This window comes from Onychostoma macrolepis, chromosome 06 (assembly GCF_012432095.1).
Source record: "Onychostoma macrolepis isolate SWU-2019 chromosome 06, ASM1243209v1, whole genome shotgun sequence".
Lineage (NCBI taxonomy): Eukaryota > Metazoa > Chordata > Actinopteri > Cypriniformes > Cyprinidae > Onychostoma > Onychostoma macrolepis.
Genome location: NC_081160.1, coordinates 14299305 through 14312251, shown reverse-complemented (window position 1 = coordinate 14312251; position 12947 = coordinate 14299305). Strand labels below are relative to the sequence as shown.

At 35.2% G+C, this 12947-nt stretch overlaps 1 protein-coding gene across 5 annotated transcripts in view; it reads left to right on the top strand.

The window, feature by feature from the left end:
• The window catches only part of septin9b (septin 9b), a 73265-nt gene extending 61788 nt beyond the window's left edge, over window positions 1–11477 (top strand). For all 5 annotated transcript variants that reach the window (XM_058778658.1, XM_058778659.1, XM_058778657.1 and 2 more), the window contains 5 exons: window positions 4867–4984; window positions 7317–7412; window positions 7603–7699; window positions 9135–9186; window positions 9300–11477. In XM_058778658.1, the coding sequence (XP_058634641.1) occupies window positions 4867–4984; window positions 7317–7412; window positions 7603–7699; window positions 9135–9186; window positions 9300–9456 (520 nt within the window). In that variant the 3' untranslated portion in view covers window positions 9457–11477. The remainder of the gene's footprint in view (window positions 1–4866; window positions 4985–7316; window positions 7413–7602; window positions 7700–9134; window positions 9187–9299) is intronic.
• Window positions 11478–12947: the final 1470 nt, after the last annotated feature.

Genomic DNA, 12947 nt, shown 5'->3' with positions numbered 1-12947 from the left:
CCCCCACTCTTGCTCCCTCGGACAAACAAACGGAGTTGCTCACTGTCCTACAATGACAGCTACAGTGTGAAAACCTTGTCCCACGATGTTTTTGCACAATTTTGGACACAGAAGGCCACCAAATGGGAATTAAATATTCCATGGAGGGATTTATAAAATATTTAAAAATAAATATGGTGGGTAACTCAAAGGAGGGTTTACAGATCATAATGCAAGCGGGAGAAGTCTCATATTACGGTCGGTCATCACGATCGCGGATGACAACATGCAGGATCAACACTGTTCATGTATCGCAGGGTACGATTAAATTAATGTACATTTAACCAGTTTAATATGGAGATGCACTGAAATGTAGACCTTCATTTATGTGTTTTTGACCTACACTGTACAAGACGCGAGAACAGTCCGCTATTTATATTTGTACATTAGCATGGACTCACCAACTTTAACATTAGCTAGTTTTAGCCAGATATACCTTACTAAAACACAAGATAACATTAACGTTCTGCTTGAGCAGATGAAAATTGTAACTTAATGAGTGTATGACAACCAGAAAATGAACATTTTTGTCTTCATTTGTGTTGGGTTGAATACTTAGGGACATTTTGCTCTGTTTTGTTTGGATTCAGGAAATGTAATAAAATAAATTATATTGCCCATCCTCTCAGGATACCTGGAATCAGTGAATCAAGTACCCCAGGAACATTGTTTTTCCATTTTTGAAGCATAAACCCTATAAAACCAATGCGAGCATCGGATCTTCCAATGTTTCTCTATGGCGCTGAAACCTAAAGATGTCCGAGTTCCGCTCCCCGTGCAACTGATACTCGACTGCCATTGGCTAGTCTGCGTTCGAAGGAAGGGGCTTACCGATAGGTCAATTGGTGTTTTCGCTGTGTGTTGTGTTTTGATTATATCAAAACACAACACATACAATTTGTACATGTGAGCATATACAAATTGTTTTGGTGTATAGAAGTAACTATATAACCTTTTCAATTTGCTCAGCAAACTGCAAGTTAGACAAACTCTGGAAGTTCTACAGTACATCACTATTATGTAACATTAATTCTCAGCTTAACGTAAAATGCAAGCTTATTAAACTTCTCAAATAAACCATCATTTATAAAACTTACTATATTATGTTTTAGGAAAAGTCCTCAAAAAGTCCTGAGGCTAAAGTTTTTTTTGTTTGTTTTTTGAGTTGTCTCAGCTTCTGACGTTTCACAGTGTAGACCCTATTTGCACTTGTTATGATCTGCTTTGGATGATCCAATACTAGAGGTGTAAAAGTGATACAAAACGTTTTGGACCACCATCTTGTAAACTACATTGGACCACATTAGTAGTATAAAATACTAATCCAACTTAATGCATCCTGGTAAACAGTAATTAGCCACCTACTCAGCTGTCAATCCACCAATCCAAGGTTTGCACTTATGTGCGGTTTTGTTCAGGGTTTTTTTGTTGTTTTTTTGCAGTTGGATGATTTAGTTAATACACAAACTTGACCAAAATACTTGTTTTTACATGTTTGCACATAAAATAAGTATGTTTAGGAAAAATGGTGCACACATTTTTAAGAAAAAAAAATTGAATAAATAAAACAAATTTGATATAGTTAGTAACGAAATTGGAGACCCTTTCCTCACAAATCGATCAGAAGTGGTCACGAGACAAGTTACTACCAAGCATAAACGCACCTCTTGTAAACAAAATGCATCTTAATATCAGGTGTAAATAGGGTCATATATATCCTTTATCCCTCTCCATTTGTCTGCTATAGTTCTCTAACTCGCTTGCATAAATGGGAGTCATGCAAACCAGTTTGTGTGTGTGTGTGTGTGTGTGTGTGTGTGAGTGTGATGGGGCCAGGGGGAAATTACATTGTGTGGTCCTGTGAGTAGTTTTGTTTGCGTTCTCATTTTCTAGGTATATATGTGTATGTGTCTGCACAGGGGAGAGGAAGGTTGGGGGGCAGGGTTACGTTTTTTAAAGAGAGTATTTCCTTCCACGAGTGTGTTGGTGTGTGCACACTGTTATTAGACACTGTCTCGCAGCTGCTGCATACTTGTAAGATATCTGAACAGCTGCTTGTCTTGCCACATGTCACACAACATGAAGTGCACACAGACTGTAGTTCCTGTGTTTTAAATTTTGTCTTGGAAACAGCCCCAGTCACCTCAAGAGCATGGGGGAAATATGGGTGGAGCCAAAGGGGCATTGGGCCCATTGGTGATGGTAAGACACTAGCTGAAGGGTTTTAGCTAAACACAAAACATTAAATTGTTTGTTAATGCGGTGCCATCAGCCAGTCAGTGTTCATGGACGTAGCTGTGATATTTTATATTTCATTTTCAGAATGTTAATGTACATATAGCTGTGCATTTTTTCAGTTGGTTGCTGTGCTAATTCCACAGTGAGGAAGTTCTATGCTTTAAAAAATGCAGTCTGAACTTATCAGCAGTGGGATGGTCTAGCATGTAAAATTTTATGTTTTTATTTAAGTTTCAAGACCACAATACCACTGTCAGCATTTGGCTCTTTACTTTTAAATCATCATGTTTTCAGAAAAGTAGAAATGAACTACAAACCCTTTAGTTGTTGATCAAAGCCCAGATTCAGATGTCAGCACTGGCTGCAAATTTGCCATGAGGTTCATTCTTGAACATTTCACACAGATCCTTTGAGACCTTGTGGAAACTTTTATAATCTCATTAGTGGATGTCGCACTCTGGTGGCTAGACATTTCCATGTGGTTTTGTGGGAAACAGGAAGTAAAACAAGAAGTGTCCACCACAAATGGTGACTCCTTCCTCTATGAAAGAATTATGAGACCCACAGATGGGGGTAGGAGATTAAAATATCAAATTGGCTTTTCCCATGCCAGGGTTTGTGCAAGTTATGTGCATCTGATGATGTATTAAGTTTCCTTTCAAATACACAAGTAAGAAAACTGAAGTAAATTACACAAGGAAACAGATCGCCCTAAGTGAACTAGGGTACTGTCTACAACCCAGTGGGCATTAAAATAGAAATCTGAATTGGAATGTCAGGAAGATGGTTTTACTTCAACTTATTTTGTTGGTTAAACAAAATGGGTAAACAGATGACTTTATAGAGCATTGGGGAAATTTGATTGCTATGGGAAAAACTGTGTTCACAATGATCTATAAATAAAAGTTAATTGATTGAATGTAATATACTATTTACCTTTATTCTGACCTACCAAAGCTTTGTAATTAATACCAACAAATGTTTCTGTAAATAGCTCATATGCAGTGTTTCATAACATGTTCTGTAATGATAATTCAAAATAAAATAAAAAAATCTTTGATTAAAATTCAAATAAAATAAATAAAGTATTATGAAATCTTATAAAATCTTTATGAATTTATTAAATGTATCAAATAAAGATATAATATGAAGACCTAAGATGCAAAAACCTTTAAATCCATCTGAGATTTTTCTTTTAAATGGACATGTTTTATATGAGGTTCCTATGAAAATAACATTGGGCATTTTTGAAAATAAGGCATTCAATAACGGACTAATAACCATTTTTTGTGAAAATTAAAATTCTGAACCTACACATAGGAGCCTGATAAAAATGCTTATTTAAAAGAAAAAAAATCTCAGATGGACTTTGAGGTTTTTTCATCTGAAGTCTTCATATATAATACAAAAACATCTAATATCTATAAATTTAATATATTAAATGTAAAACAATCTACAGGTCTGTAAATGCATTGTTTACTATCTCAATTCAAATTCAAGGATTTGAGTTTTTTCACTTCTGTATGGCACACAGATGCAGCTTCTAATTCAAATGTTGCATACTAGACACATTTCTCTATGTATGCGCTTAAGCATACACAAAACCACAAATGTGTTTCAGTTTTATGGACTTACACATTTTAATATTTTACAATGCGCTGTATTGTGTCACTGTGCGTGTAGTGGTTATATATTCAAATAGGCATGTAATCATCAATGCACGTAATTCCTCACAGGGCTTTTTGTGTATGCACGTGTATGTTTTGCGTGTTATAGCACTCAGCGAAATGTTTAAAGCCCTGTAGGTCTGCAGTCCTCACCATGTCATAGTTTTGTAAGCCCAGATTGTGACATGTTTTTGTCCTGGGGACTAAGAGGCTCTGTGCATGCTCGTTCTAGTTTGTTAAAAAAGGCAAAATGCAGTGTGTCATGTGAGTTGAGTGAACCGGATATCTGGCCATTAAAGATGTCATTGCTGCTTGTTTGTGCCTTGTGGTTGTGGATGCAGTACACACTCCAAATAAACACTCCACAAAGCAGACTTAAATACACATGCCAGCTGGTTGTGTTTTTTAGTATAAGTAATGCAGTCACAAGCACTGAAGAAAGTTCAACGTATCCTTAAGGGCATAGTTCACCCAAAAATGTACAGTGCATTTAGTTATATTTTCTTACCCCATGTTGTTCCAAACTTTGATTTTCTTTCTGCTACAGACCACAACATTTTATTTTTTATTTATTTATTTATCCTTTCCTTTTCATACTTTCAGCTATAATCTGCTTTTGAGATCCACGTAAGAAAATAAGAATGATATTAGGGTGAATAAATAATGACATGTATATTTTTTCCAATTTTAACCCTTTTACTTTCTTCAATAATAAATAAATTCTCCATATTGGTCAGTCATTCGATGCCTTGATTATTTGTGCTGCACGTACAGTATTCGAACGTGAACGTGAAGTTTGAAGCAACTATTACACCGTGTTGTTTTAGATGTTATTGAAAAGAGACCATTATATTTAACACTTTACTTGGTTTTTAATTCATCCATTTTGGGTCTTACTGCATTGCTGCCTTCTCTGTTTTAGTTTGCGGCCAATTGACATTGAGTTTATGAGACACCTAAGTAAAGTGGTGAACATCGTTCCTGTTATCGCCAAGGCAGACACACTCACCCTGGAGGAGAGAAACTTCTTCAAACAGAAGGTATTTATCTCTCAACTTGTAGATAATAAATCTCTTCCAACCATATGATGGGAGCTTTTATTAGATTTTTTGATTCCTCACCTTTCATCTTGTCTGTATCAGTCACCAAGGTCATAATAGAATGACATAAAGAATTTATTTGAGAGCATCTGGCATGTTTTCCATTCATTTGAATAAGGTTTACCTCACTCATCCAGAGGCTACACCAGTTGAACAAATGATTTATTTTTTCCAAGTATTTAACCTCAATACAAACTGCCATCACACAATGTCTGTGGAAATCTCTTTGTGTAAATATCTGTGGGAATGGTGTGAATTGGTGCAAAACTGTTCCTTTATGGGCATTTCTTAAACTTCTGTAACTGTAACAGACTAAGCATGTGTAAATATTTGATACAATACTGTTCCAGTCCTAGCTGCTGATAGGTTGCTAGTGTTCTAGCGTTTTGAAATACATAATGGTTCAGTCACATTTGCCATTGTTCAACAAATTTTTGTGGGTGAAATCTTTTCATTTGAATAGAAATCTATGCGATTGGGAATTTTGGATGAAACCAAAAGATTTCTCTACACCGATTTAGCAACAGGTTATAAACAGAAGTTGGTCATGCGGATTCGCTGTGTTGACCGAAAACTGCTTGGCTTGAAAGTGACTTCCGTGTGAGCTGTGCTTCATGCATTACTTTTGATAGTAATTTCTATAACCACCCATAATTTGTAGAATCAATATTGGAAAATATCAAAATTCCTGCTTGGACATTCTTAATTATGTAGGGAAAGTCTTGGATCTGGTTGAGTAATTTTATGGGTTCATGGGTCGGTGAGGCACTTTGTGTTTTATTTGACCTCAAGTTAAGTTGTAACTTGGCAGAACTTCACAGGATGGTAGAGGCGGTTCACAGGATAGATCCAGCAGTGGGCAACTGGAGTTGGTACATGGAGGTTTGCCATAAAAAAGCAGCACAAACATGTGAACCGATGAGTTATCCCTTTAATGTACAGCAATAACAGGCTGTCCAGCAGTAAGAAGACTGCACGTATCAAGCTCTTTTTTTGTTCATTTTCATAGAAGTAATTGAATAGTGATTGAAGAGATTGAGCTGAATGGTTTTTATTCAATGAACATGTTTGCATTGTGCTCTTGTAGTTGGTGAAGGCAACTTTATCCTTCTCATACTTCTCCTCACATAACGTCTATTGATTTTGCCTGTCTAAAAGCCGACAGAGGAAGCTCAGTGGGTGTCCAAGCTACTGTTTCCTCCTAACATTTGCTTCACCTGCCAAACAGAACAAACCCCAGGCTCTAGAAGCTCTTCGGGCTTGTACATAACTGTTATGTTTGGCTATGTGGTCAGTGTACAATCCTTAGATCCTTTTCCTCCACCCCACAAGGTCTTTGACATGAGAGGAGAGTAGGGTGATACTATTTTCAACCTTGTGAACATTGATGTGGAGTTGCTGAATTTGTCTGGTTTATTTGCTTTATAATGTTTAATGACATCAACCACATGGAAGCAGAGAATCAAAACAAACACCGGCTCAGAGTGGATTCAGTGAAGGGTGTAGTTTTGATTTGTCGTCATTCATTAAAGCATCCCGCTGGCTAAAAGCTCTCTCACTGTATTCTTTTCATTATGCTTCCAATGGCCGGTTTAAATCTTCACTGCCAGAGGTCTGAAGTCATGTGGGTTGCGATTATTCAATCCGACATCTGAAAAGCTAGCTAGAATGTGCCATTAAAGGAAAAGTTTAACCAAAAATGAAATAAATTCTGTCATCCTTCTAGTTCCAAACTTATGACTTACTGTTTGCCGTGGAACAGAAAAGGAAAAATTTTGAAGAAAGTAATGGCTGTTCATTTGCATGTAATGCAATTAATAGTTTGTTGAATTGCAAAATGACTAAAAAAAACAAATTGCCATTCACATTAATTTATGGAAAAGGTCTAAATGGTTCATTTACAAATAGGACTAATTCATTATCAAACTCACTGTGACATTTTTGTCTGTACATAACACAAGTTACGGTATAGATTCTGATGATTTGAAATATATAGAGTTGAATGGACCATTTTTATGATGCTTTTCCATCGTTTTTAAGCTTGAAAGCTCCAGTCTCCATTAACTGCATGGAAAAAGCCAACCAGTACATTCTTTAATATATTCTATGTTTGATAAAAGAAAGTCAGTCATGCAGTTTAGTAAAAACTTTTTCTTTTTTTTTTTTAAATGACCCAATGTTCTGTGGACGCACACTCATGCATGTTCTTCAAAGATGAACAAGGAGATAAACACTGTTTCATGGATTCTTTCTGGTGTGTGTGTTTGTGCAGATAAGAGAGGACTTGCGAGCAAATGAAATTGACATCTATCCTCAAAAGGAGTTTGATGAGGATGCAGAGGACAGAATTATCAACGAGAAGATCAGGGTATGTCCACTTGTCACTTTTTATTTCTATAACTCAATCACTGCTACTGTGGTATGAGTTAAAAAGAGATTGTTTATGACTTACAGTTCATGAAGTGAGCTTGTGTGTCTTCTGTTTCTGCCTTACTGTATATTGTAATTCCAAGTCTTGCTTTTGTATCTTGAAGGTTTTCGTGTGATCTCTGTTTTAGGAGATGATCCCATTCGCTGTGGTGGGAAGTGATCAAGAATATCAGGTCAACGGAAAAAGACTTCTGGGCAGGAAAACAAGATGGGGGACAGTAGAAGGTAGTGCACACACAAACATTCAGCCTCGCTCACAACACTTTCCTTCAATCTTACTTTTTCTTGCCCAAAATCACATCTGCACATCCTCTCTGGCTGTGAGCTTTGTTGTTGGATTGGTGTCCTGTGCTTTTTTTCTTCATTTGAAAACATTTGCTTGTGTGTAAGGAATTTTATGTACTTGTTTCCACATCATCCTGCATTGCTTTGATTGTTTTACTGTATTTAAACAGATTTTCAAGATTTAAACAGCTAAACTAAGCTTTTAAAAGAGCGACGTCACATAACTGTAATGGACTCTACAGGACATCATGGAGTTAACGCGTTTAACTGTTTAATGCAGTTATATTTTTCATGTTGTTAACACTTTTTAAAAAATAAATAGAAACAAGTATTTCATTCTGTTCTTTGGTATTTAAAATTTGATCAAATTATTTTAGAGCATTAGAAAATGAAATATCACCACCAAGATTTATTTCAAAGCGCTGCAGCAACTAAATATTTGAAATATTATTATTATAGATTTTTTTTTTTTTTTAATTTATTTAATTTTAATGCAGTTTAGGAAATATCAATTATTTTCACATTTGAAAAGTGTTTATTTTATAGCAGATTCAACCTTGACATTTGCTTGTCTTGAGACATGATGTGAGAGGAATTGGATGGAACTAAATGAAAAACGTTAATTGCAAAATATATTCAATGTAATTGCTGTATAATTAAAGTAATTGCTAAACTTAAAGCCCTAATACACAAATTCACATATCTATCTGGTGTTTGTGTCTACAGTATGGGACCTGGTTTCCATTCTTGTTGCCAATAGCAAATCAAATTCCTATTCCTGATTCAATCAACAGGAATAGAGAGCATAAGGAATAAATCAATGTACCAATGAGAATGCAAACTCCTCCTCCTCATAGAAAGTCTGTGGCCAATATTAATAAGAAAATTCAACCTTGCATGGACAGGAGGGTGGTAGGAGTTTATTGGTTATAGGTAGAACCAATCTAATAGCATTAATCTGTGAAGAGTGTTGACAGATTACCAATAGAAGTACTAATTTTCACCCTTACATGTTAGTGTTTAACTGCCACTAATCAACAACAACAACAAAAAAAATAGTTTGATTGGTTTGGCTGTGATCATTTATGACACTCAAATGGAATAAGTTCAAATTAGATTTAATTTCCTTTTATCAATGCAATTGCTCACTCTCACAGTGACCTATTTACTTTAAGAACCATTTTGCTGCTCAAATACTCTGTGTTGTCTGATACAGTACTGCCATCTAGTGGCAATAAGATGCTACCACACCTCAAGCACAATAGCAAATACAGTATAGAAACAGACAGCGACAGACTGTTTATGCAATCTTTTTTTTTAATGACAAAACTACTCTCTAAAACCACATCATCATCTTTTTGTATTATTTTCACAGTTGAGAACACCACACACTGCGAGTTTGCCTACTTGCGGGACTTGCTCATCAGGTATTCAACAATTCAACATTTACATTTCATAGAGTGTTGGTATAAAAAAACTACAGTTCATTTGTTAATAAATATATTTTAATATAAGTGTTCTCTCTCTGTCTGTTTTCTAGAACTCATATGCAGAACATCAAAGATATCACAAGCAGCATCCATTACGAGATGTACCGCGTACGCAGACTCAATGAGAATAACACGCAACCAAACGGGCAGCCAGGAATCCACGCTAATGGTGTACCTGAGCATGAAGTCCTCTCCCATGAGATGTAGATGTCTGTCTGACCATTCATCCATCCACTCATCCATCAATCAGTCCGTCCATCTATCTTTTTTTTCCTTCAGTCCCTCAATTTTCAGTAGTCTCTTCCTCTGTGCATTCTGACTGGCTGTGTCTGTTGACTATTGTTTTTTTTAACACCAAAAAATATTTCTGATCTGTGGAAAATGAATCTTTAAGCGTGTAGTAAAATGTGATGTTCTGTAATGAGAGTTTTATTAAAGATGTGTTACTATGTTTTTTTTTTTATGTAGCCATTTATGTTAACAGTTTAGAGCTCTGAAAAATGACATCTGTCAGAAGTTCAGCATACCATATGCTTAAAGCTCTCTCATGTAATCATTACAAATAAGAGGTTCAATTGCAATTTGGACAAAATCATACTTTATGGCAATTGGGTATAAAAATAAGGGGCTCTAGTCTAGAGCATAAAAATCCAAATAAATCATGTTTTTCACTATTTTAAAATATAACGAAACAAGGAAAAGGATCTATATATTACAGGACTTATGGCTGTGTAGTCAGTCACACACATTTAGGCAAGAGATTTGATCTTGATTTAAGTGTTGTAAGATTAACATTTTAGTTGATTATAAACAATGCAGTTTTAGTATCCCCTTTTTGTAGTGACTTTGCCCTTTGTGGTATCTTTACCGATCTGTAAAATTCTCATGTACTTTGTGCCATGTTTGCATTTTTTTTTTTTTTTTTTTCAAGCATTGTTCATTTATTTTGTCATAGTAATTATTGTTGTGCTTTTTAATTGTAAAGGCCTTGACATACTTATGTGACATTAAATGTTCTTTTTGTTTTTTATTTGTAAATTGTTATGTATTTATATACAGCATCATGTCACCTAAATGTTATAGTGTGGACTTTGTAGGTCAAATGTTTAGATTTCAAGAATAGCACCACAGTGACCCAAAGCACCTGTAATTAACTTTTTTTTTTTTTTTTTGCAACTGTCAGTATTTAGTAAAGCAAGTCCTGAGCCATTCTGTTCTTCATCTATATTCTATAATATACATGTGACCATGATTTATTGATAGATGTATTTCATGTTGTCAGTGGAAAATCATGCAGTTGACCCCCAAACGTTTTTGGACACTTATGCCACACTTAAATGTGCATGGATGTCTTTGCATTATATACAGTAGCAAAATATCAAAACAAGTGGCATCTCAAGCACGCTAATTTATAAAGGTTTTTTTTTTAATGGAATTTAAAAAGTTATTGCGATTAACTAATATATATGTGAACAAGAGGGGAGCAGTTTTTATACATTCACTAAATCTGACCTTGATATCTGTTAGTTAAAAGTAATTACAAAAATAGGTAAGAAATGTGAAGTTTTGCCATTGGAATTTATTTAAATTTTTGGGATATGACAGTTCATACATTTTTATGTGTGACTAAAGTGTCCAAAATTGTAAAAATGTTTTCTGGGCTAGTATTTGAACAATATGGGAGAAGTTGAATAATATATGCTAGCCATTTTTAATATATGAGACGAATGCTAAACATTTTTCTATTTAAAGGAAAAGTTCTGACCATGTGGACGCCATTTATATCTTAGTCTATTCACAGATGACCTGTCACTTATTTTTCTTATGTACAGTTGTTAATTTTTGTTTTTAACAAAAAGATTATGCATACTGCTTAAAAAATGGGGACAGTTTTGATTCTAGTCTCAGGTTCCACAGTCCCACCCAGTGCTGCCTAATGATTTGCATAACAATTGAAAAATGACATGGTTGTCTCAATCCTGGCTGTCAGAAAATTATTGGTGTCAATCATGTTGTTTTGCAGCCATAATAAATGGAAACCACATCCTAATCTCATAGATTTATAATGTTCTATTCAACCTATATTGAGCAACGTCATGTCCCGAATGGCCAGAAATATTATTAAAACAGATTATTGTACACCCATTGTATTTTGTTGTAGTATAAGGTAAGATTTATCTTATTACTGTAGATTTGGAAAAAAATAAAGATTGCTATTTTTTATTGTCGTCTAATTTTGTATCTGATTATTTCCTATTGAATTAAGTTGAATTAAGAAATACGTTTTCAGGCACTTCGGGTTGTAGGAGAAATTACATATTATAGCTACATTAAGAGATTGCTGGGCTTGTGATTTGTTTTGCATATCATCACATGTTGATGTAAGTTTATGAATCAGAAAGTAATATGTTCCTTATAAGGTCTCTGATGTAATCATCATGAGGAAATTATGCTAAACTCAATATAAAAATACTATAGTGAAAATGTAATCTTTAAAACAAAGAGATGAAACAGACCATATTCTGTACAGAAGCCTAATGAAAAAGGGAAACATATATTCAGCACTTTATTTATCCAGCTATGGAAATAATCAAAATGTCATTTCACCAGCCTCCAGCAGAGAGAGAGAAATTGATAGTAAATGAAGTAATTTGTATCGTTGGGCAAGTGTGTATATTTAGTAAGTTACAAGAAAGTGGAAAATAAGTCATTAAAAGGTTATTTCAATAGTGGCTGGCAATACTTTTGAGATTGCATATTTCGTATTTATATTGTACAACCCGAATTCTGGAAATGATGGGACATTTTTTAAATTTGAATAAAATGAAAACTAAAAAAATTCAAATCACATGAGCCGATATTTTATTCACAATAGGATATAGATAACATAAATGTTTAAACTGAGAAACTTTACAATTTATGCACAAAATGAGCTCATTTCAAATTTGATGCCTGCTACAAGTTTCAAAATAGTTGGGACGGGGGCATGTTTACCATGGTTTAGCATCTCCTCTTCTTTTCAAAACAGTTTGAAGACGTCTAGGCATCGAGGTTATGAGTTTCTGGAGTTTTGGTGTTGGAATTTGTTCCCATTCTTGCCTGATATAGGTTTCCAGCTGCTGAAGAGTTCTTTGTGTTCATCTTTGACGTATTTTTCATTTAATGATGTGCCAAATATTCTCTATAGGTGAAAGATCTGGACTGAAGGCAGGCCAGTTCACCACCCGGACTCTTCTACTACGAATCCATGATGTTGTAATAGCTATAGTATGTGGTTTTGCATTGTCCTGCTGAAATACACGTTGTCTGGAGGGGAGTATATGTTGCTCTAAAACCTTTGTATACCTTTCAGCATTCATAGTTCCTTCCAAAACATTCAAGCTGCCCATACCGTATGCGCTTATGCCCCCCCCCATACCATCAGAGATGCTGGCTTTTGAACCGAACGCTGATAACACGCTGGAAGGTCTCCCTACTCTTTAACCTGGAGGACACGACTTCCATGATTTCCAACGAGAATGTCAAATTCTGACTCAACTGACCATAGAACACTTTTCCACTTTGAAACAGTCCATTTTAAATGAGCCTTGGCCCACAGGACATGACGGCGCTTCTGGATCATGTTCACATATGGCTTCCTTTTTGCATGATAGAGCTGTAGTAGGCATCTGCAGATTGTGTTTACCGACAGTGGTTTC